Source organism: Palaemon carinicauda, chromosome 44 (assembly GCF_036898095.1).
Source record: "Palaemon carinicauda isolate YSFRI2023 chromosome 44, ASM3689809v2, whole genome shotgun sequence".
Classification (NCBI taxonomy): Eukaryota; Metazoa; Arthropoda; class Malacostraca; order Decapoda; family Palaemonidae; genus Palaemon; species Palaemon carinicauda.
The window spans coordinates 27,074,545-27,100,523 of NC_090768.1; the positions used below are offsets into that span (position 1 = coordinate 27,074,545).

General features: G+C 44.1%; 1 protein-coding gene across 1 annotated transcript in view; it reads left to right on the plus strand.

Annotated features, from left to right (window-relative positions):
• The first annotated feature begins 906 nt into the window (after positions 1-906).
• Positions 907-25,979, plus strand: part of LOC137634472 (dynactin subunit 4-like) — a 54,946-nt gene continuing 29,873 nt past the window's right edge. The window contains exon 1 of the mRNA XM_068366892.1: positions 907-1,071. Coding sequence (XP_068222993.1) covers positions 943-1,071 — 129 coding nt within the window. The 5' untranslated portion in view covers positions 907-942. The remainder of the gene's footprint in view (positions 1,072-25,979) is intronic.

Consider the following 25,979-nt stretch of genomic DNA (forward strand, 5'->3'; position numbering starts at 1 on the left):
GGGACCAAAGTTACTCTCCACCAATCAGAAATAAGATAGAAGAGTTTCAGTAGGTGATGGGTGCTAGCAGTGCACCTTGTGAAGTGCACCGTGGGCATTTCCTTATGGACTCTGCATTATCCCCTATGACTATAGGTGCACCTCCTTTTTTTGCTTTCTTATTTCCCTGTTCCCACTATATGGGGAAAAAATTCGTGAACTAAATTTAATAAATATAATATAAAATCAATAATAAAGACATATTTTTATAAAACATATTGTATTAGAAATCATGATTTTGAGATATATCAAAATATATAACCGATTTTTTGTAAGATCATAAAAATTTCAATATATTTGTTATAAACTTAATATTAGATATGAATTATAATAGGTCTAGAAATTAGTAAAACGTTTACGATAAAATATTTGAAATCAATGATTAGATAAAGATATTCTTAATAAATATTTATAACTTATTTACATTTAAAATATATTTAGTTTATATGAGAAATAAAAATAATCGTAATGGTTTAATTCTACGTCACTGATAAGGCCAAATGCCAACAAATTTTGTCAGGTGGTAAATTCGAGTTTATATTTCTAAGCTTTTGGTTATGTATAATTGTTTTTTTTTAATAAATATATAGATAAATGTATTATAAATAACATTTATTTATACCCATAAACCACTTAAATGCCTTAGAATAACTTATAAAACGAATAAAGTAGAGAAAACAGTTGCTTCACAGGATGCGCAAGAATTTGATAAATATTTTTTTTACGATTATGACGATATATAATTACTTTTATAGATGAATAAATATATTATTTGTTAATAATATAATTTAAGTAAAGCACTTATATGCCTTAAACTTACTTATAAAAGCAAAAATCTAAATAAGAATATCAGTGTGCACTAAAACCCCCAAGAAAAGCTGATGACGTCACATGTAAACAAACATGGCTCACCTTTTCCAAGTTGACCGAGTTCGCCTTCTCTGTTCTTGCGGCCTTCCGAGGCCCATTACTTCAATTTACTTCTGCAGGCATTGTCTTAAACTGCGATGTGGGAACTGCGTGTCACACGAGGTGAGAATTTACCGAAGAAATTATATTTTAAGGCTATTTTAAGGTTGTCCTATGTAGCTTTCTGCTACGCCGATCTGTCTTATGACACTTGGCTAGATTGACTCGGTATCGTAAGAATAGTAATTATAAGGGTAATTATTATTAACCTGTGGTAGTTACCTTGAGGGTTATTACATTAGTTGATGGTTTTGGTGGTAAACTTTAATTAAACACTGTCATTTGTAGTAGGTTAGGTATATATATATATATATATATATATATATATATATATATATATATATATATATATATATATATATATATATATATATATATATACAGGTAAATTTACAGTTTCATCCATTATGTGGAAACTGGAATAAAAATATATTTGTTGCATCAGAAATAGTGTAGTTTCAACGAATTTAACGTTTATTTTGACTACAAACCATCTGATTTAGAGATTTACTATGGAGTTAAAACAACAAGTTTTTCCTGAAAAATCAGTTTTTGTAACCGTGTTTTTATTGTTTTTGTTGCATATTATGTTGTAATGCAGAAATACCCTACTTTATCCCAACAGTTATGGGGGACCCCAGGTGGGAACCGGGGTTTTGGGTGGGGGAGGGGGCGTCCAATGATATTTGCACTAATTAATGTTCCACCACCCCTCCCTCTATACCCCTACCTAGCCCTACCGGGGGGGGGGGGGGGCTCTGCCCCCCCTGCGACCCCCCCCCCCTTAAGGCCACAGTGATTTTCAGGGCACTACCGAACCTAATAAACCCACCTAACCAAGCCTAGGGGCCCTGTACCCCTACCGGGGGGGGGGGCTCCGCCCCCCTGCGACCCCCCCTTAAGGTCACAGTGATTTTCAGGGCACTACCGAACCTAATAAACCCACCTAACCTAGCCTAGGGGCCCTGTACCCCTACCGGGGGGGGGGGCCTCCGCCCCCCCTGCGACCCCCCCCTTTACCCCGGGCTAAATTTAAATATATATTTTGTTAAGTCACTTCTTACCTTAAATGGAACCTGACGATGATGATGTGGAAGGCTGTGGTTGACCCTCTTCTGAATCATCAATAGCTACTGGAACCCGTTGTGCCTCAGATTGTGGAGGATACAGTTTGCTGGCCATGATAAAAAAATGATGGAGCAGCTCCTCCTCAGGGTATTTGTGTATAAAAATAAAACGTGACAAATACTGCCTGAAGTATTCACAACAGTTACCAGGCCGTTGTATCCATTCCTTCAGCTCCCGCCAAAGACGTTCAATGTTTTGGGTATGGGTGTCGGGGTTTGAAGGATCCACAAAATTTTCTGAATGGTTTACAGTACGGTGATCGTATCCAAGAGACTGCAGAGAATTATAAGCCCGCCACTTATCACTAACAACAATGCTGCCCCGTTTAATGTACTTCTCAATTAAAGGGATGAGGGTAGCTGCATCACGCTTCCGTGGTAATGGGTCAATTAAAGGCACAATAAATGTTTTTTTGGACTGCCTCTCAATACCCCCCAACACCCATATGTCACTCAGAGGCCTTCCACGGTCATACTTCCGTTTTCCAAAATGAGATTCGTCAATCTCAACGATTACACCTTCACCACCAATAGCCTCTTGGTTATCAAAACTAAATTCAGTCACTTCTGAACAAAAGCTTCTCCAGTCTACACTAGTAGAAGGAGATATACTGAGGCCCTTAATTACAAAATGGTGGTCCCAACACTTATGCAACCAGTGATTGACAAATAAAATTAATTTCCACGGGGGAAGGTGGGACCCGTGAAGAAAAGTTCCCTTATAGTCACTAACACTATAATTGCACAAATGCCTTTTCTTCGTTTTAGGTATTTTCACTGATTTTGTACAATACCACACATGTCTATCTTCACGGAAAAGTAAAGGCGAATCACATTTAGCACACGAAACACTTGTAGGTAACACTAAATGCTCTCGAAGAAACCGATTCACAATGTCTGGGGTACCATTATAATTACCATGAAATCGGCCGATCACCTCAAAATAAGAATAACGACATATATCGCACACCTGCACCGGAGGATCCATGACAGTTAAGTAACGAGAAAACTTAACCGGCAGGTTTCCAACCCAAAAACAAACGAAAATCAGGAGTTTTTCCCATAATGAAATAGGAAAAAAACAAAATACTATCGGTTACAATGTTATATTGCACGAAAAACAGATCCTTGAAACAAGAATAAGAGACAAAATGAATCGTCCAATAATAACCCTTGAAAAGATCCCAGTAGTATTTTGATTGGAGGAGCGACATTAGTGGGAGGAGCAAATGCGCATTCAAGCAAATATTGTCACATTACGCAATGGGGAGGAGCCAAGTAGGATGAAAACAGATATACAAACTAACAAGAGGTACCTTGCGTGCCCATGGAAAGATATACACTAAACTTAGAAAAAGTCAAGACCTTCAATACCTGAAATAGTTTTTTCTCCGTAAGTATGCATTAGCGACAATAATGTATTGAGAGGAAGTATTTGGTTATCACGTGCTGTACTAGGGAAACATATTATTATAATACATTTCCCATAATGGATGAAACTGTAATAATACCTATATATATATGTGTGTGTGTATAGCAAGGCGTTTCCACCTACAGTAACCATTATATCTTAACATTATCATTTACCAATATATATAAAAAGTTTAGTTTTGTTATCCACCTTTACGAAATGTTAGGCTAAAGTGTGTAGTCGGATTCGAATTGCTGAAAGCATCTTAATGATGTATATATTACTCTAGGGGTAGTTTGTAGAATGACGGGAACATCCTCGGGGTGTATATATGACATCGGCTACCTGTATGTATAATTACGGCTAACTTAGAATACGGCAATGGAAGAGGGGGTCGCATGGGGGCGTTAACCCCCCTGTTAGGTAAATAGGTAAGGACACGGCTTGTAGGTTAGGTTGGCGGGGAAAGTTTAGGTTAGTTGATGTCCATTTGTAATCCCAATAGAAGGAACTGTCCACTGATATACAAAGGCTCCGTGGTTTGTAGAATGTCAAGAATATCTGCTAACTTGTTTTTTAAGATAACTTTGTGGGTTGTAGAGCAGCGTTAGCTTTATTTGACACTGTTGGTAGTAATATACAGTATATATATATATATATATATATATATATATATATATATATATATATATATATATATATATATATATATATATATATATATATATATATAGATATGTAATATAGATATATTAGTGTGTTAGTCAAAACTGCTGTTGCTAAAATTTCTTATTAATGACTAGTTATGGTGCATTTGGTCAATATTTACTGTACTATGAACAATGCATATATAAATGCTTGAAGGAATTAATTATTTTTAAAATTGTAAAAGTTATGACTAGAATATCAAGTGTTAGAAGGGAAACAAACTTAACCCAACCTAGGAGCCGTATCCGTACCTGCTTGCGACACCAAGGGATCATCTTTGTCTTAGTCTGATGTATCCTTAGTTTACCTGAAGACTTAAGTTACAATCTTATGTCTGCTTCCCAACCAGCTAGACTGATGAAACAAACTTTTCTCTGATTTATTTCCCAATTTTGCTCATATATAAATCTGGAAAAATAATTATTTGGGTTCTTTGTATAATGACGGACAGGACTTCCCTCGTTCATAGAACACCTCCTAACCTAACCTATAAACCGTGTCCTTATCCATTTACCTAATTGCCTGTGCCCCCTCCTTAGACTGGCGTATTCTTAGCGATACGGTTTTATATAAGGCAGTTAACCCTTTCACCCCCAAAGGACGTACCGGTACGTTCTTGCAAAACACTGTTAATTACATATTTTTGATAATTTTACGAGAAACTTCAGGCATTTTCCAAAAGAATGAGACCAACCTGACCTCTCTAGGACAAAAATTAAGCTTTTTCAATATTAATCTTACCCGATAATCATGTAGCTGTCAACTCCGTTGCCCGACAGAATTCTACGGAAGGGATACGCCAGCGATCACTATACAAGAAGGGGGTGTACTCACCAGCGCCACCTGTGGCCAGGTACTGCAGTACTTCTTGTTGACACCACCTCAATTTTTCCTCTGTCGTGCTTCCGGCAAGACCTACATGGATACGCTTATAATTTTGGAGTCTTGTTCACGGTTTTTGGTGAAGTATTGCTCTAAGATTTCAGCTTTCGCTATACAGGAAACTTGTCTCTTAGCTTAGATAGCTTTTAGATTGATTTGATTAATGGTTAACGATATTTTGCTTTAACTGGAATCCCCCCTTGACTGTTCTTTGATTCAAGATGTCCGACCTTTCTCAAGCTCCTCCCCAAAGACGATGTAGGACTTGTATTAGGCGTATTCCGAAGGCCTCGGTTGATCCTCACACCGTTTGTTCCGACTGTAGGGGAAAATCCTGTCAGTTGGAAGATCGATGTGAGGAATGCGCCGGACTTTCGGAACTTGATTTTGTTCGATTCCTCAAGTATACCACTAAGTTAGAGAGAGAGAGAGTTAGGAGGAGTTCGGCTCGCTCTTCGCTTTATTCCTCACCCCATGATCCTCAACCTTTTCCTCCCCCTGTAGTGGCTACCCCCGATCCTACTATTTGTGCTCAGCCTGATATGTCTGATGTTTTACGTGCCATTCAGGCTTTAGGTGATAAAGTGGAGTCGGTAGTGAGTGACCACAAGTTCCTCTTGGCAGACGTCAAGGAACTTAAAGTGAAAAGTGCAGTGGGAAGTGGTAGTGCCAGTGCTGTGCCGAGTGCTAGTGTCAGTGTCAGTGTTGTGCGTGAGGGTACTTCTGTGCGTGCCAGTCGTCCTCCCAGTCCGGGACCTCTTGCAAGCTCCCAAGCCCAGGGGAGAAGCAATGTCGAAGGGCAAAAGGGTTCGGCAGGCCTTGATCGGCGCACAGAAGTATCCTCGGTGGTTGCGGGCGTATCTTACAGAGATCGTCACTTCCACTCTCAGACGATTGAGCCCTTATTTTACTCGTCTGCAGAAGAATTTTCGGGGAGAAAACGCTGGACTCAGGTCTCAAGACCTCTTAAGCGTAAAGTCCAGACCGCACGAGTTCTACAGCCCGGATGTAGTCATTGGGCTAGCTCTGACTCGCCGCAGTCATCAGGTGACTGCACGCCTCCTAAGAGAGGTAAGGCGATGCCTCAACAGACCTCAACTTCTGTTAAGGCTCTGCCTCAACAGACCTCAACGTCTGTTGATCCCAAGATGGCTTTGCTGCAGTCTATGCAGTCGCAGCTTGCGGTATTGATGCGTGAGTTTCAGGCAGAGAAGGTTACACCTCCTCCTGCGAGCGCTCCTCCTCCTCTACGCAGTCCAGTCTGCCAGACGTACGAAGTTGAGGTTCCTCAAGCTACCTCCATGCGTGAGCTACCGCGTTGGGAGTTGCCAGATACCAGCGTTGTGCAGCAACCTCCACCTTCCTTGAGGCAGGAACCTCTTACCACGCGGCAACCTCCTCAACAATGGGGACAGGAGTCTTATGCCTTACAACCTCCTCTACCGTTGAGGCAAGAGTTTCTTGCAGTAAGACCATCCTCGAGGCAGCAACCTCTTGAGGTACGACAACCTCTGCCATCCTTGAGGCAGCCACCTCAGCTCTCGCAGCTGATACCTCCACTTTCCTCGAGGCGAGAACCTCAACTCTCGAGGCAAGCACCTCAAGAACCTCAACTCGGGAGACAGGAGCCTCTTTCTGCGCAGCCGCCACCTCAACTCTCGCAGCACCCACCTCAAGAACCTCAACTCGTGAGACAGGAACCTCTTACTGCGCAGCCACCTCAACCCTTGAAGCAAGCGCAACTCTTGAGACATGAACCTCATGCAATGAGTCAGCCACCTCTACGCATGCATCTACCTCTTTCTCCTCAGCTTGAGCAGTCTTTGCAGCCTGAACCTCAGGTTTTACTACAGTCGCCTCTCACCACGCTTGCTCCCCAGACTCCCGCAGAGCCTCCTTCTTCCCAGCCTCATGACTTTGTCATTACCAGCCCTCATCCTCTTCAACAGAGACTTGAGGATGAATCCGCAAGTGTATATGCACCCGCTTGTCAGGATTCTGCCGTTCAGCATACCGCTGTAACTTTACCTCTCGCTTCTCAACCCTCAGGTGATGAGGTTTCTGAGGAGGAAGCTGCGCACCTGGATGATCCCTCTTCTGACGTGGAGGAACCCAAGTCGTTACCACCCTCCATTGACTTTCGCAAGGTCCTGGCTCTTTTCAGAGAAGTTTACCCGGATCACTTTGTTTCTGCTACCCCTCGCTCTCCTCCATCAGAGTTTTCTCTAGGCATGCAACCTGTTAAGTCTGCCTACACTAAGCTCGTCTTCGCTAGATCTTCTAAGAGAGCTTTGAGAATGTTAGGGGATTGGTTGCAGTCCAAGCAGCAACTAGGGAAGACGTCATTCATGTTTCCACCTACTAAGCTGACTTCTAAGGCGGGCGTATGGTATGCCACAGGAGAGGAACCAGGCTTGGGAATCCCTGCCTCTGCCCAGGCTGACTTCTCAAGTTTGGTTGACTCTCCACGAAGGTCGGCTATGAGGCGCTCTAAGGTCTGCTGGACCTTTTCTGACTTAGACCACTTCTTAAAGGGAGTCTTTCGCGCCTTTGAGATTTTTAATTTTCTCGACTGGTGCCTGGGGGCCTTGAGCAAGAAGACTGCCCCATCTGACAAGGACTCGGCCATGCTTATAATGTCCTGTATGGATAAAGCAATTCGCGATGGTTCCGGCGAACTTGCCTCCATGTTTGTTTCGGGAGTACTCAAGAAAAGGGAACAACTTTGCACCTTCCTTTCCACTGGTATCACCTCTTGTCAAAGGTCTCAGTTACTTTTTGCTCCGCTTTCTATGTTCCTGTTTCCTGAGGACCTTATCAAGGAATTGTATGCGGCTCTTATTCAGAAGGACACTCATGACCTTGTGGCCTCTTCAGCACGTAAGGCTAAGGTTGCTCCTTCGGTTCCTAGAACTTACCGCACCCCAGTGGCCGATACTCCTGCAACAAGATTTATTCCGCCCTTTCGTGGCAGAGCCCCCAGCCGAGGAAGTACCCGTCCAGACGGTTTCAGGGGCAGGTCCAAGAAAGGTCCCAAGCCTTCGAAAGGCAAACATTGACTCTCCTCCTCTCCAGACAGCAGTAGGAGCCAGACTCAAGATCTTCTGGCAAGCTTGGGAAAGAAGAGGTGCAGACGCCCAGTCTGTCAAGTGGCTAAGGGAGGGTTACAGGATACCATTCTGCCGCAATCCCCCTCTGACCACTTCTCCCATCAACCTCTCTCCCAACTACAAGGAAAAGGACAAGAGGCTAGCGTTACACCAAGAGGTGTCGCTCCTGTTACAGAAGGAGGCAGTGGTGATAGTCCGGGACCATCAATCCCCGGGCTTCTACAACCGTCTCTTTCTGGTGGCCAAGAAGACAGGAGGTTGGAGACCGGTGCTGGACGTCAGTGCGCTCAATGCTTATGTCACCAAGCAGACGTTCACTATGGAGACGACGAAGTCGGTCCTAGCAGCGGTCAGACAGGAGGACTGGATGGTCTCGTTGGATCTGAAAGACGCTTACTTTCACGTTCCTATTCATCCAGACTCCCAACCTTTCCTGAGATTCGTTTTTGGAAAGGTTGTGTACCAATTCCAAGCCCTGTGTTTTGGCCTAAGCACGGCGCCTATGGTGTTTACGCGACTGATGAGGAATATTGCGAAATTCCTCCACTTGGCGGACATCAGAGCCTCCCTTTATTTAGACGACTGGCTGTTAAGAGCCCCCACTAGTCGTCGCTGTCTGGAGAGTCTCAACTGGACTTTGGACTTGATCAAGGAACTGGGTCTTTTGGTCAACTTAGAAAAGTCCCAGCTTATTCCTTCCCAAACCATCGTTTACCTGGGAATGGAGATTCGGAGTCAAGCTTTTCGGGCTTTTCCGTCGGCCCCAAGAATCAGCCAAGCCCTAGAGTGCATTCTGAGCATGCTGAAGAGGAACAGATGCTCGGTGAGACAGTGGATGAGTCTAACAGGGACCCTGTCATCGTTAGCCCTGTTCACCGAGTTAGGGAGACTCAACCTCCGCCCCCTTCAATTCCATCTAGCAGCTCACTGGGACAAGAATATGACGCTCGAAGCGGTCTCTATTCCTGTTACCAAAGAGATGAAGACTACTCTCATGTGGTGGAAGACCAACATCCTTCTCAAGGAGGGTCTATCGTTAGCGGTTCAGACCCCCAATCTTCATCTCTATTCGGACGCATCAGACTCGGGCTGGGGCGCGACCTTGGACGGACAGGAATGCTCGGGAACATGGAACAAGGAACAGGAAACGCTTCACATCAACTGCAAGGAGTTGCTGGCAGTTCATCTGGCTTTAATGAACTTCAAGTCCCTCCTGCTAAACAAGGTGGTGGAGGTGAACTCCGACAACACCACAGCCTTGGCATACATCTCCAAGCAGGGAGGGACCCATTCGAGGAAGCTGTACGAGATAGCAAGGGACCTCCTCATTTGGTCAAGAAGTCTAAACCTCTCACTGGTAACGAGGTTCATTCAGGGCAATATGAACGTCTCGGCATATCGCCTCAGCAGGAAAGATCAAGTCATCCCCACGGAATGGACCCTTCACAAGAGCGTGTGCAACAGACTTTGGACCTTGTGGGGTCAGCCAACGATAGATCTGTTCGCCACCTCCATGACCAAGAGGCTCCCTTTGTACTGTTCCCCAGTTCCAGACCCAGCAGCAGTTCACGTGGATGCTTTTCTGCTGGATTGGTCCCATCTCGAGCTATATGCATTCCCGCCGTTCAAGATCATCAACAGAGTCATTCAGAAGTTCGTCTCTCACGAAGGGACACGGCTGACGCTGGTTGCTCCCCTTTGGCCTGCAAGAGAATGGTTCTCAGAGGTACTACAATGGCTGGTCGACGTTCCCAGGACTCTCCCTCTAAGAGTGGACCTTCTACGTCAACCTCACGTAAAGAAGGTGCATCCTAACCTCCACGCTCTTCGTCTGACTGCCTTCAGACTGTCGAAAGACTCGCTAGAGCTAGAGGCTTTTCGAAGGAGGCAGCCAGAGCGATTGCCAGAGCAAGGAGGATATCCACTCGTAGAGTCTATCAATCCTAGTGGGAAGTCTTCCGAAGCTGGTGCAGAGCCAATGCAGTTTCCTCTACCAATACCTCTGTAACCCAAGTTGCTGACTTCCTGTTACATCTTAGGAATGTTAGATCTCTTTCGGCTCCTACGATCAAAGGGTACAGAAGTATGTTGGCTTCAGTTCTCCGCCACAGAGGTTTGGATCTTTCCTCCAACAAGGATCTACTAGACATCCTTAAATCTTTCGAGACTTCTAAAGAACGTCGATTGTCCACTCCAGGCTGGAATCTAGACGTAGTCTTAAGGTTCCTTATGTCTCCTAGGTTTGAACCTCTCCAGTCAGCTTCTTTCAAAGACCTTACTCTCAAAACTCTTTTCCTCGTCTGCCTTGCAACAGCCAAAAGAGTTAGTGAGGTTCACGCCTTCAGCAGGAACATAGGATTCACATCCGAATCAGCAACATGTTCCTTACAGCTCGGATTTTTAGCAAAAAATGAACTTCCTTCACGTCCTTGGCCTAGATCGTTCGAAATTCCTAGCCTTTCCAACATGGTGGGTAACGAGCTAGAGAGAGTTCTTTGCCCTGTCAGAGCTCTAAAATACTATCTTAAAAGGTCAAAACCTATACGAGGACAATCAGAGGCCTTATGGTGTGCCATCAAGAAACCTTCGATGCCTATGTCCAAAAACGCAGTTTCGTATTGTATAAGGCTTCTGATTAGAGAAGCTCATTCTCACATGAAGGATGAAGACCTTGCTTTGCTGAAGGTAAGGACCCACGAAGTGAGAGCTGTAGCCACTTCGATGGCCTTTAAACAGAACCGTTCTCTGCAGAGTATTATGGATGCAACTTTTTGGAGGAGCAAGTCAGTGTTTGCATCATTTTATCTCAAAGATGTCCAGTCTCTTTACGAGAACTGCTACACCCTGGGACCATTCGTAGCAGCGAGTGCAGTAGTAGGTGAGGGCTCAGCCACTACATTCCCTTAATCCCATAACCTTTTTTAACCTTTCTCTTGAATGCTTTTATTGTTGTTTTTTGGGTTGTTACGGTAGGCTAGAAGCCTTCCACATCCTAGTTGATTTGGCGGGTGGTCAATTCGTTCTTGAGAAGCGCCTAGGTTAGAGGTTGTGTAGAGGTCCTTTAGTATGGGTTGCAGCCCTTTATACTTCAGCACCTTAGGGTTGTTCAGCCTCCTAAGAGGAACGCTGCGCTCAGTAAGGAAGACGAACTTATTAAAGGCAGAGTAATGGTTCAAGTCGACTTCCTTACCAGGTACTTATAATTTCATTGTTATTTTGAATAACTGATAATATGAAATACGGGATACTTAGCTTCTTGATATACATGTTCACTGGTTTTCACCCACCTCCCTGGGTGTGAATCAGCTACATGATTATCGGGTAAGATTAATATTGAAAAATGTTATTTTCATTAGTAAAATAAAATTTTGAATATACTTACCCGATAATCATGATTTAATTGACCCACCCTTCCTCCCCATAGAGAACCAGTGGACCGAGGAAAAATTGAGGTGGTGTCAACAAGAAGTACTGCAGTACCTGGCCACAGGTGGCGCTGGTGAGTACACCCCCTTCTTGTATAGTGATCGCTGGCGTATCCCTTCCGTAGAATTCTGTCGGGCAACGGAGTTGACAGCTACATGATTATCGGGTAAGTATATTCAAAAATTTATTTTACTAATGAAAATAACATTTTTAGAGCAATTTAAAAAAATTATATAGCAAAATGTGCTCGAAATTTAACCTTATGGTGGGGGTAAAAGGGTTAAGTGGTATGGCCGTCATCATACATCGCAAGTACGTCGAAACTGTTCAAAATAACTATAAGTACTTATTATTTCCTTCAAAAGGAAAATAGCCACTTGTTTTGGGATGATATTTATAAGCACATCTGGTTTAAATGATTATAAAAAACTTTAAAAGGCTGTTGTTGTCCAGGGATGAGTTAGTATTAAGTGTTGGAGCTTCTATTGTAGTTGTGGAGGGGTGAGCTTGAGCAAGAGAAGATCACATGACAGTTAGAACAACTCTTGATATGAGACTGGAAGTGGTTAAAAGTACTAATGATTCAGAAAATGATAAATCAAAGATTGAAAGAAGCGCCACTTGTCTGGAATTTTCTGAACTGTTCTCAGGAGATGCTTATGTCAAAACAGCAGGATTGAAAGATTTTTTTTTTTTCAATGAAATTATATGTAGTACAGTAAACCCTCGGCTATCATCAGTGTTATATATTAAACTCCCTTCCCTGTGCTAGCTGAAAAACTGCAAAGTAAAAACTGAAATTTACTGTATATTTATTTTGCATTACTTTTATAATTTTTCATTATTTTATCTATAAGTTAAAGGTTTTATAAATTCAAAAAGGACTATGAACAAAAATAATCATATGAAAAATACTGTAAACCTGTGCTGAAAAGTTTATCTGCCCTGAGAAACTCATGATATAGAGAGGAAGCCGCCATATATATTTACATATATAGTTATAAATCTGCAATACAGTATGGCAAGGGATTGCTGTATCTTTGTTATGGTTTTCAAACAAGCTTTTTAGTAAAGTTAAATCACTTTAATTATATTGTATTATATTAAAGTAAAACCACTAATCCTTGTTGAGGTGACTTTAGGCCCACTCAAACGTCCTTCTGGTAATTACATTGATCTAGGTTAGATTACAAGGGTACCTTATGCTAGGAACTCCCTCTCTGATATAGCAGAATAGGATTTAGGTTCCCTTTAAGCCTCTGGTAATCCTGGCTGTGACAAAATAGTTGCCAGACTCAGGACTTTGGCCGGGGAACAATGATGTCACTTGTCAACCCACTTAACGTCGATGTTTCGTGTCGTTAATAAAAATTGTTTGAAAATAGAAAAAACTAAAGATTGCAATAGAGCTGAATATGTCTTCTATATATCACTTATGGTAACATGGACAAATGTTTAATTAATTAATAGTCTTTGATGTAGTATGTTGGGTAATTTTGGACTTTCAGATACAGTAATTATCTTACAAAATTCTGTTTCAGGTTAATTTCCATTTGATATGTGTAGTTTCAGAGATAGAGACTCCCCTTGGAGTAGAGTAAGACCCTGGGATTGTTTGGCGAGAGAAAATGGTATAAGTAAAATACAGAGAAGCGTCAGCCTTTAGCAGCCCACACCTAACCTAACTTGGGGCATACCAGGTGCTCTTCACTTAACACAGGGGGAACTTCATCATTCTTTGACCCCATTTTCCTAATTTCACTTAATATTTAATTTTGAGAACCTTGCATTAACAACTTGCGTAGTTAGGTGTGTGACTCCTGTATTATTCAGAACAAGACGTTGTCGATCTATATCTTCCTGGCTTAAACTTTAGAATAATTTTACTGATTTTGTGTTAATTTGGAATTTTTCAATATTAAACTTAGCCGGTGATTATATAAGCTGCAGCTCTGCTGCCCGACAGAAAAACTCTACGTTCAAAATACGCCAGCGATCGCTATGCAGGTAGGGGGTGTACATCAACAGCGCCATCTGTCGAGCAGGTACTCAGTACTCAATGTAAACACAGAACCAATTTTCTCTCTGTCGTGCCACCGGCAAGACCTACTAAATTCGCTGTTGCTTACTGGATTGGTTTTCACATATTTTGGTGAAGTACACATTTCTAGTTTTGAGCTTTCGCTTTGCAGACGTTATCTTCAATACATCCTTGCATTCTTTTATTGATTTTGGATTATTTGTTGACGACTTTGGATAGATTTTGAATTCCCCTTTGACTAATTCAAGATGGCTGACCCTTCTCAAGTCCCTAAATTCAGGAAATGTAATGCTAGGGACTGTTCAAGGCGTCTTCCGAAGGCCTCTATCGATCCTCACACCGTTTGTTCCAATTGTCGGGATAAGACCTGTCAATTGGAAGATCGATGTGAGGAATGCGTTGGGCTTTCGGAATTCGATTTCATCGAATTCCAGAAATACACACGTAGGCTAGAGAGAGATAGAGTCAGGAGAAGTTCATCTCGCTCCGTTGATTTTTCCTCTCCTCATGCCCCACAACCTATTCCTTCCCCTGTAGTGGTTGCTCCTGATCCCCCTTCTAGCACTCAACAACCTTCGATGGCAGATATGATGCGTGCCATCCAGGCTCTGGGTGAGAGAGTCGAGTCATTGGCGAGTGACCGTAACCAACTCATGGCAGACGTCAAGGAGTTGAAGTGTAAGAGTGCAGTGGGTAGTGACAAAGTGAGTGGTAGTGTTGTGGAAAGTGTTGTAGATAGTGTTGCGCTTGAGGGTTCGTCTGTTCGTGCCTGTCGTCCTCCCAGTCCGGGACCTCTTGCAAGCTCCCAAGCCCAGGGGAGAAGCAATGTCGTACGACCAAAGGGTTCGAGAGGCTTTAATCAGCGAACAGACGTTCCCTCCGTGGTTTCGGACGTATCTAACCAAGATCGCCCCACCCACACGAAGACGAGAGAGCCCATTTATTCCTCGTCTGCGGAAGAGGTTTCTCGAAAGAAACCATGGACCAAGGTCTCGCGGCCTCTTAAACGCAAGTCGGTCCCTTCCGCGCAAGTCCAACGGCCCAGTTGTAGCCACTGGGTCAGTTCGGACTCGCTGCAGTCTTCCGATGACTGCACACCTCCTAAGAGAGGCAAAGCGGTACCGCATCAGGCAGTAACACCGTCTGTTGCCGCACCTGCTACTGTAGACCCTAAGTGGTCTTTGCTGCAGACCATGCAGACACAGTTAACGTCATTAATGCAGGACTTTCGTGCGGAGAAGGTTGACGCTGCACCAACCGCTAGCCTACAACCACCCACGGTTGTGCGTCCAGTGGACGCTGAGGCTACCTTCTCCCGCACTCCAGCTGTGAGAGTCCCGCCACCCATGCGTTCCAGTGTACCCTGCCAGCCGCATGTTGACGTTCAGCGACGCACGGAACCTTCCGTTGACGTTCGCGAGTTACAACAACAACCTAAGTTGTTTTGTTTTGACGCGGTAGGTCAACCTCCACAACCCAGTGTGGTTACCACTACTCGCCCACAGCAGACTAGACAGTCTGGAGTAGACGCTTTGCGCCCCCGCGCTGCTATGGTTGTTGCCAGCTCACAGACTGGGCAACAGTTCCATGACGTTGCGTCCGGTTCAGTCACGCATGCACCCGTGCTGCCGGACTCAGCTGACCAGCCAATTCCTACTCCTTTGCCGCTTCCTCCTCAGTATTCAGATGATGGACTCTCTGATGATGACGACGCTGCACACATTGACGACCCGCATACGGACATCGACGAACCCAAGACCACGCAACCCTCCTTGGACTTTAGGAAAGTTCTTGCACTGTTCAGGGAGATGTATCCTGATCAGTTTGTTTCTACGGCCCCACGCTCTCCTCCATCTGAGTTCGCTTTAGGCACGCAGTCATCCGCGCCTGCCTTTACGAAGCTCGTCCTCGCCCGCTCGTCTAAGAGAGCTTTACGAGTGTTGGGAGAATGGATGCAGTCCAAAAAGCACCTTGGGAAGACAGCATTCACGTTTCCCCCTGCGAGACTCTCTTCCAGATCGAGCGTCTGGTATGCCACGGGAGAAGTTCTCGGCTTGGGAGTTCCTGCCTCTGCCCAGGGCGACTTCTCAAGTCTAGTAGACTCTCCCCGCAGGCTAGCCATGAGACGCTCCAAGATTTGTTGGTCTCCTTCAGACTTAGACCATCTGTTGAAAGGAGTGTTCAGAGCCTTCGAGGTTTTTAACTTTTTGGATTGGTGTTTGGGAGCGTTGAGCAGGAAGATCTCCCCTTCTGACAAGGAAACTTCCATGCTCATTATGTCCTGCATGGACAAGGCCATACGTGACGGTTCCAGTGAGCTTGCGGCTTCGTTCGTTTCCGGGGTCCTCAAGAAACGGGAAAACCTTTGCTCCTTCTTGTCAGCTGGAGTAACACAGTGTCAGAGATCGGAACTTATGTTTGCTCCTCTCTCAAAGTGCCTTTTCCCAGAGGAGTTGATAAAGGAGATTGCTGCCTCCTTGATTCAAAAAGACACTCATGACCTGGTTGCGTCCTCTGCCCGCAAAGCCACCCCTTTGCCTACATTGTCTAGACCCAGGATGGACACTCCAGCGTCCAGATTCATCCCGCCCTTTCGTGGCAGAGCCTCCAGCAGGGGAGGTGCTCGTGCCGAAGGGAGACGTGGGAAGAAGAAAGGTACCAAGTCCTTTAAAGGCAGAGTCTGACTGCCACCTTCTTCAGACAGCAGTGGGAGCCAGACTCAAGAACTTCTGGCAGACCTGGGAGAAAAGGGGCGCAGATGCACAATCTGTGAAGTTGCTCAGAGAAGGGTACAAGATCCCGTTTGTACGCAAACCCCCTCTAGCAACGTCTCCCATCGATCTCTCTCCCAGGTACAGAGAGGAGGACAAGAGTCTAGCTTTGAAGCAAGAGGTGTCTCTCTTACTAGAAAAGGGAGCGGTAGTCAAAGTCCGGGACCATCAATCCCCGGGCTTCTACAACCGTCTCTTTTTAGTGGTAAAGAAGACAGGAGGGTGGAGACCGGTGCTAGACGTCAGTGCGCTGAATGTCTTTGTCACAAAGCAGACGTTCGCCATGGAGACCACAAAGTCTGTTCTAGCAGCGGTCAGGAAGGAAGACTGGATGGTCTCTTTAGACCTAAGGGACGCTTACTTTCACGTTCCCATCCACCCAGAATCCCAACCTTTTCTGAGGTTCGTTTACGAAAAGGTTGTCTACCAATTTCAAGCCCTGTGCTTTGGCCTAAGCACGGCTCCTCTTGTCTTTACGAAACTGATGAGGAATATTGCCAAATTCCTGCATTTAGCGGATGTCAGAGCCTCCCTCTATTTGGACGACTGGCTTCTAAGAGCTTCTTCCAGTCGTCGCTGTCTGGAGAATCTAAAGTGGACTCTAGATCTGACCAAGGAATTGGGTCTCCTGGTCAATATGGAAAAGTCCCAACTGGTCCCATCCCAAACTATAGTGTACTTAGGGATGGAGATTCACAGTCAAGCTTTTCGGGCTTTTCCGTCGGCCCCCAGAACAAGTCAAGCCCAAGGATGCATCCAGAACATGCTAAAGAAGGACCGATGTTCAGTCAGACAGTGGATGAGTCTGATAGGGACGCTTTCATCCCTAGAACAGTTCATTTCGTTAGGGAGACTGCACCTCCGTCCCCTTCAATTTCACCTAGCTGTTCACTGGAAAAAGGACAAGACGCTAGAAGCGGTCTCGATCCCCATTTCCGAGAAGATGAAGTCATCACTGACTTGGTGGAAGGACAACATCAACCTCAGAGAGGGTCTGCCCCTGGCTGTTCAGACCCCCAACCACGTTCTCTTCTCGGACGCATCGGACACGGGCTGGGGTGCGACATTAGACGGTCGGGAATGCTCGGGAACTTGGAACTCGAATCAAAGAACGTTACATATCAACTGCAAGGAGCTACTGGCAGTTCATCTGGCCTTGAAAAGCTTCAAGTCCCTCCTTCTAGGCAAGGTGGTGGAGGTGAATTCAGACAACACCACGGCCTTGGCGTACATCTCCAAGCAAGGAGGGACCCATTCTATGACGTTGTACGAGATCGCAAGGGACCTCCTCACCTGGTCAAGAGATCTAAACCTTTCTCTAGTAACGAGGTTCATTCAAGGCAACATGAATGTCATGGCGGATTGCCTCAGTCGGAAGGGTCAAATCATTCCAACAGAATGGACCCTACACAAGGATGTGTGCAAGAGACTATGGGCCACATGGGGCCAACCTACCATAGATCTCTTTGCAACCTCGATGACCAAGAGGCTCCCAATTTATTGCTCGCCAATCCCGGACCCAGCAGCAGTTCATATAGATGCTTTTCTACTGGATTGGTCCCATCTAGACCTTTATGCATTCCCCCCGTTCAAGATTGTCAACAAGGTACTGCAGAAGTTCGCCTCTCACGAAGGGACAAGGTTGACGTTAGTTGCTCCCCTCTGGCCCGCGAGAGAATGGTTCACCGAGGTACTTCAATGGCTGGTGGACGTTCCCAGAACTCTTCCTCTAAGAGTGGACCTTCTACGTCAGCCACACGTAAAGAAGGTACACCCAGGCCTCCACGCTCTTCGTCTGACTGCCTTCAGACTATCGAAAGACTCTCAAGAGCTAGAGGCTTTTCGAAGGAGGCAGCCAGGGCGATTGCTACAGCAAGGAGGACATCCACTCTTAGAGTCTACCAGTTGAAGTGGGAAGTCTTCCGAAACTGGTGCAAGTCGGTATCAGTATCCTCAACCAGTACCTCTGTAACCCAAATAGCTGACTTCCTATTATACCTGAGGAAGGAAAGATCTCTTTCAGCTCCCACGATCAAAGGTTACAGAAGCATGTTGGCAGCAGTCTTCCGTCACAGAGGCTTAGATCTTTCTAACAACAAAGATCTACAGGACCTCCTTAAGTCTTTTGAGACCTCGAAGGAGCGTCGTTTGGCTACACCGGGTTGGAATTTAGACGTGGTACTAAGATTCCTTATGTCAGAAAGGTTCGAGCCACTACAATCAGCCTCCTTTAAAGATCTCACTTTAAAGACTCTTTTCCTCGTTTGCTTAGCAACAGCTAAAAGAGTCAGTGAGATACACGCCTTCAGCAGGAACATCGGATTTTCATCTGAAACGGCTACATGTTCTTTACAGCTTGGTTTTCTAGCCAAAAACGAGCTACCTTCTCGTCCTTGGCCGAAATCGTTCGATATTCCAAGCCTTTCAAATTTGGTTGGAAATGAACTAGAAAGAGTCTTATGCCCTGTTAGAGCTCTTAAGTTCTATTTAAGACGAACTAAACCTTTACGAGGACAGTCAGAAGCTTTATGGTGTGCTATTAAGAAACCTTCTTTACCTATGTCAAAGAATGCAGTTTCCTATTATATCAGACTGTTGATACGAGAAGCTCATTCCCATCTGAATGAGGAAGACCATGCTTTGCTGAAGGTAAGGACACATGAAGTTAGAGCTGTCGCAACTTCAGTGGCCTTTAAACAAAATAGATCTCTGCAGAGTATAATGGACGCAACCTATTGGAGAAGCAAGTCAGTGTTCGAGTCTTTTTATCTTAAAGATGTCCAGTCTCTTTACGAGAACTGCTACACCCTGGGACCATTCGTAGCAGCGAGTGCAGTAGTGGGTGAGGGCTCAACCACTACATTCCCCTAATTCCATAACCTTTTTTAATCTTTCTCTTGAAATGTTTTTTATTGTTGTTTTTTGGGTTGTCCGGAAGGCTAAGAAGCCTTTCGCATCCTGGTTGATTTGGCGGGTGGTCAAATTCTTTTCTTGAGAAGCGCCTAGATTAGAGGTTTTGATGAGGTCCTTTAGTATGGGTTGCAACCCTTGATACTTCAGCTCCTAGGAGTCGCTCAGCATCCTAAGAGGATCGCGAGGCTCAGTAAGGAAGACGTACTTAAAAAAGGCAGAGTAATTGTTCAAGTCGACTTCCTTACCAGGTACTTATTTATTTTATGTTTGTTATTTTGAATAACTGCTAAAATGAAATACAAAATACTTAGCTCATAATAATGTAAACAATTAATGCTGGTCTCTACCCACCCCCCTGGGTGTGAATCGGCTTATATAATCACCGGCTAAGTTTAATATTGAAAAATGTTATTTTTATTAATAAAATAAATTTTTGAATATACTTACCCGGTGATTATATATTAAAGGACCCTCCCTTCCTCCCCAATAGAGACCCAGTGGACCGAGGAGAAAATTGGTTCTGTGTTTACATTGAGTACTGAGTACCTGCTCGACAGATGGCGCTGTTGATGTACACCCCCTACCTGCATAGCGATCGCTGGCGTATTTTGAACGTAGAGTTTTTCTGTCGGGCAGCAGAGCTGCAGCTTATATAATCACCGGGTAAGTATATTCAAAAATTTATTTTATTAATAAAAATAACATTTTTATGACTGAAAAACCTTTCACTTTACCCAAAGATTTTTCCTACACGGCTAAAAACCCTCATCCTTTAATAGTTCTTCTGTTTTCAGCGTGGCTGAGACTCGTCTGTTAAGATTATAACGAGTTGTTGGTAGTTACTGGCAGGTGGGGCGGGGAAGCCTTTACCTCCTCCAGCATTCTTTGAATGGTCACTTTGTTTTCAGTCTGTGTAGTAAAGGTTTACAGCACCCTCAACTGACTATTTTTTATTAAATGTTTTGCAGCTTTCCCAATAACTGTAGTTGATTGACGGTTTCTGTGTACTTGGTGTACATGTACACTTTTTGTTCCAGTTTAACATCATGCCTGTTGCTTTTTATTCCCTCATAACCCTTTTACCCCCAAAGGACGTACTGGTACGTTTCACAAAAGCCATCCCTTTACCCCCCATGGACGTACCGGTACGTCCTTGGAAAAAAATGCTATAAAATTTTTTTTTTCATATTTTTGATAATTTTTTGAGAAAATTCAGGCATTTTCCAAGAGAATGAGACCAACCTGACCTCTCTATGACGGAAATTAAGGCTGTTAGAGCAATTTAAAAAAAAAAATTACTGCAAAATGTGCTGGGAAAAAAACAACCCCTTGGGGGTTAAGGTTTGGAAATTTCCAAATAGCCTGGGGGTAAAAGGGTTAAGTGTGGACTGGGGACGACGATGTAAATCGTAACTAAGAGGTGAAACATTGTCTTTTCGCAATGAGAGCGGACCCACGATTTTATCGGGCATTGCCACGTGGAAGAAGAAATGGATCTGCCCTTCTTTTCTCCATGTTACATAATTGATTAGTCTTTAAAGACTAATCTGTAGGCATTACATATACTTGACTCAGCACTTCAATCATGGTGGGAGAGACAGTTTCCCCATCGTTTTGCCATGCGCTCTTGTGCTCCCATGGCAGTGCCACTTAGCCTGTTTGTGGTCGTACTTTCTTATAGGAGTGCCACTTCACCTGTTGGTTATTGGGAACACCTAAGGAAGCTATAGTATTCAAATTGACCGTTGTGCTTTAGATGTTGAGGATTCACTTGACTGCAGATTCTTATGCACGTGCATTCACCCATTCACACAGTGTCCTATGAGAGCTGATTCTCCGGACACTCGTGTAACACTGATAGCACTCTTAGCACACCTTCAACTGATCTTAATGTTACACCTACTGTTCACGCACACAACATATTTAGCGGGATTTCTTTTGAACTGGAAAGAGCTCCTTTAGATGAGCGCCTGCTTGTTAGCGCTCGTTCAATTCTTCTCGCCCTCTCATGTGTATTCGCTTTCGCCTTTTCATACGCAGTCTTGGGGGTGTGAACATTCTGTTGTTTGGGCTACCATGTTGGAATGCATTAGCTAATTAGTGTACGTGACCAAGAGGAATGGCATGCACTTAGGACACGCCTAACTTTCCACTTAGAGTAAACTGATGTGCTGTACCAAGAAAAATGGTATGTACCGGGAACACAAGTTCTTTTATGTACTGTAGTTCTTTTGATTACTGTAATCTGTTCTGTACCAGACCAACATTTGCATCCAGGAAACTATTCGAGCGACACCCCTTAGATGACGCCCAACGACTAGTGAGCAAGACATTCTCGTCTCGTAGTTATAGTAAACCAATTCTGCTGAGACCGTTCAGTGGCTATAGCACATTGAAAAATCCACTTCTTGTCTGTACAGCAAGGTTAGGCATTTACTGTACTTAGATTAACTCACTTAGAATAAATATTGCTGGCTTTCCCAATCTGCTTATGCTTCAGGGAATGAAATGTTCAAGGCACAATGCATCTCTCACATACTGAACTTTTATTCAATGTTATGCTGATGTTGCAAATGCATTTCTAAGAGCACATGGCTGTCTGGCGCTCCTGGGACAATTTTTGGTATGAAATTATCACACTTCAGATCCTTATTGCAACAAGGGAACTTTCCACTCGTCCTCGGTTTTAATTTGAAGCAGGTAACTTCTCTTGACAGCTCTGCATGTGCTTATGGTCATCTAACGCCACAGTGCTTTCATACTTCCCCTCTGGAGAGGAATTTGCGACCTTTCATGCTCTTCCTGGAATCAAGCACTCCTACGGGCGGTGGAGAGAAATGGCACCACCCTTTTGCCCACTTCCTGAACGAATGAAAGGGAAAAAAAGGGGAACACATTCACTTTACCCTATTGTTATTCTTCTCCTAAAGTCTTCAGAAGTCCCATCTTAATTAGGAAGAGCAATTAGCCACAGAGGCACAAGATGTCTTATCGTATTCAGACTCTTAATGACACTGACTGCTCCTCAATATGTGTTTGTGGGAGGAGCTAAACTGTAACAAAATCCTCCCTTTCCCTGGAACAAGTTACAGTAGGAAATACAGGACTTGAAAATGCTGCTGTGAGTTCTACCTTGCAAGGTTCATGGGAGACCAGACCCAAGCACTGCTGGTTAGGATGTTACCAACTGCCATTCTTCCCTTTCCCACTCCATGACTTTTCAAGGACACTTCGACGACTCCAATCCTTCAGACGTTCTGTCAGCGGACTTATCAGGGAAGGTTTTCCTGGGTCACTCACCTCGTACACGAGACGAGAGGTTTATATGGGGAGTGGTTCCTTCCTTAGAGATACTATAAGTTGTTGGTATTAGTCAGGACGTTTGCAGTGTCCCTTGTACTTCTCCTACACCAGGGTGATTCCTTGGACAATTTGATGATGCCAACCGCTTGAAAGCCTGAGAATTCAACATGAGTATCGAGAACGTTCCTTTCCGTGAAGATAATTGCATTACGTTCCCTCTTGGTTCGCCAGGCAAGACATTTTGTATGGGGGACTTTTCCATCCCAGAAAACACATTCTGGTACTTATTACAGGTTCACACTTTTTTCCCGTCGGGGGATCCCTTCTGGGTGAACCCAGAAACTGGCTACAGTCAGGTTTCTCCTGTTCCTTTCGATGACTGCCCTCAGCCCGAGTCTCTTCAGCCGGCTGAGGGTATGCAAATTTGCTTCCATAGTCAGCCGAAGATCGCTCGTCACGCCCAAGAGTTCGACGCCCTTCTCTTGATTGGTCTCTTCCCAGAGGATTTTGCGAGAGTACGAGACTTCCTCCATGCTGCCTTCAATCCCTTCGGAGCATAGCTTGTCAGAGTGAGATGATGAGAAGGTTTGAGGGTTTTTACAGCTCCCGCCCCTCGCCGTCATGTCCGTAGGACATAGCAAAATTTTTACCGTTCTGCTACGGCTACTTCTTCAGGAGTATCGCCTAAGGTTTTTACTTTTGACAAAGTAAAATCTTCTACTCTGCACACAAGTCAGCACGAACTACAACAGTCAATGTCTAGTTCATCTCTTCACAGTCGAATTGGCACAAATTCTCTCCTCGCTAGGGAACACGCCCATTCACCTTCTCATAGCGAGGTGAGTGGGCAAACTCTTCCTAGGCAAGAGTTTTAATGCATCCACAATCTCCTTGCTAGTCCAGAGTAGCGAGTTCACTAGACCATAGTAGCTCCCAGGCAAACCTTCGGCTTTGACGATTTTTCAAGTAAACTGTGCACAACCAACAAGGTCACACAACACCTTACCCGAGTACAGCAAGCAGTTGCACTTTCCTCGCTGTCGCTCGCCTCGCCAGTATTCGGCTTAACAGCGTTTGTTTCATCAGGGGTGAATTTGTGCTTTTTACAGATGTGCTAAAAGAAATATGGAAGGCTCACGTGTTGCACCACACGGCCCTCAGACTGTGGTCCAAGTCAGAGAGACAGTGCCACGTAAACCTCCTGGAAATGAAGGCAGCTTTTCTAGCCCTCAAGCAATTCCACCAGCTCCTTTCAGGACACTGTGTCGCTGATGAGCGACAACACCACGGTAGTGGCTTATGTCAACAAAACAGGAGGTACTTTTTCACTGTCCCTCTTCCATTTAGCTATGGAAATTTTGAGATAGACGAAAGACAACTAGGTAGCCCTCTCGGTCTGAATCATTCCAGACAAGAGGCATGTTCTGGCAGATAAACAGAGCTGGAAGACTTGGATAGTTGGCTGCGAGTGTTGTTTGATTCGTCAGATTGCGAACAAAGTTTTGGTTTTGAAACTTTAAATATATAACGATGATAAAAAAACTATGAATTATTTATGCATAGATTATTCTGCGCATCTCTGAATTACAGTAAGCGTCATTTTTGGTACTTTATGTACCAGACTCTGTTATACATTACTGGTTTGGAAGTAGATAATCTATTTGTTTAGATACTCTTTATGTTTTTCTTTCTTTCCTAAGTTTCCACAATTGTAAATGTTCCGCTAAGAGCTGTTGCAGAAGGAGAAAAAGGAATATGGTAACAAAGTACAGTATATTTTACAAGAGCTGCATACTTCAGTGATGTTTTTTAATTACCAAGTTACAGATGTTAGTACTGTAATTTCCTTAGAAAATATGGAAGATTAGATGTCTCTTAGAACATGTTTCCTTAATTGAATCAAAATTGGAATGTTTTTCCTTCCATACATATTCCAAATTGTTTCAGAGTTTTAGTTCCTAGACAACACGGCACCTTTACTAACTGACTGCCGCCTATTCTCGGTTTATTTTGTACCTCGTGGTAGTGAGTTTTAGAAACTGGTTCAAGTACTGAAAGAATACATTTGCTACTACACAGAGTAAACTTTGCAATCTTTATTTGTGGATGCATCTAGTCGAGCAGTCTTTAGCTGGTGCCTAGAATGAAAGTGTAGTGGTAATGCCTACGTTATCCCAGACTTCTAGCCGCAAATTGACTCCTTCTTGCCTTTGACATTGTCCTGATTGGATGTCTGTCTTCTCTCTTAATTCCCCTGAATTCAACGTGTTCAGCTGTGTCTACACCTCATATTTATAGATGTTAAATGGTGTGCAACGTTGCATGAGCTACTTTCATCTTGATATCGTGGAAGGTCCTCACAAGGATGCTTTGAAGAAGTTTCCAGGCAAGGGTAGGGAACTGCCCCTATATTGAGTTCACGCTGGAACTACCCTGTGCTGTGTGTTGTGGCTGGTCCCCTTCTCGAGGAGATATCTGTGTTTTTGTCAGGGTTGACACTCCTCCGAACCCTCAAGATAACCTCTGGATTCTTTCTTTCTCGATCTGGATGTATGAAAGACTTCGGTTTTACCGTTGAAATACTGAGGTGGATAATTCTTCTACTCCTTTGAGATCCTGCATTTCCCTTTTTGTTTGATTCTGGCGTTTCACTTAGTCATGACTGATACCCCAGATTTTAATGACTCTAAGGTGTGTTATAGCTTCATCGTTCCTGATGCTAACGATGCAGGAGAGATCTCGGCCGCTGTTGGGACATCCTTTGGGTACCTGCCTTTCTCATGGGTTCTGGTACTGCTTAGGTGCCCGAAATGCCATTTTCACCTACCTATGGTAAGCAGCTCTTCTAGGAGGACACTCCAAAAATCAATCCATTGTTCTATAGTCTTCTGTAGTGCCATAGCCTCTGTACCATAGCCTTCCACTCTCTTGGATTAGAGTTTTCTTGCTTCTAGATACACTTGGGCATGCTGTTCTATGTTATTTCTCTTCCCCTTGTTTTTGTAAAGTTTTTATAGTTTATATGTGAAGAATCTAATTTAATGTTTCTACTCTTCTTGAAAAATGTTTTGATAGTTTATTCTTCTCTTGTAGTTTATTTATTTCCTTGTTTCCTTTTCTCATTGGGCTTTTTCCCCTGTTGGAGCCCTTGGGCTTATAGAATCTTGCTTTTCCAACTAGGGTTATACCCTAGCTTGTAATAATGATAATAATAATACTTTATGTATTACCATTAGCCAAATGAAAAGTGTAGATGCCTGTGTTCCCTCTACCCTCCGT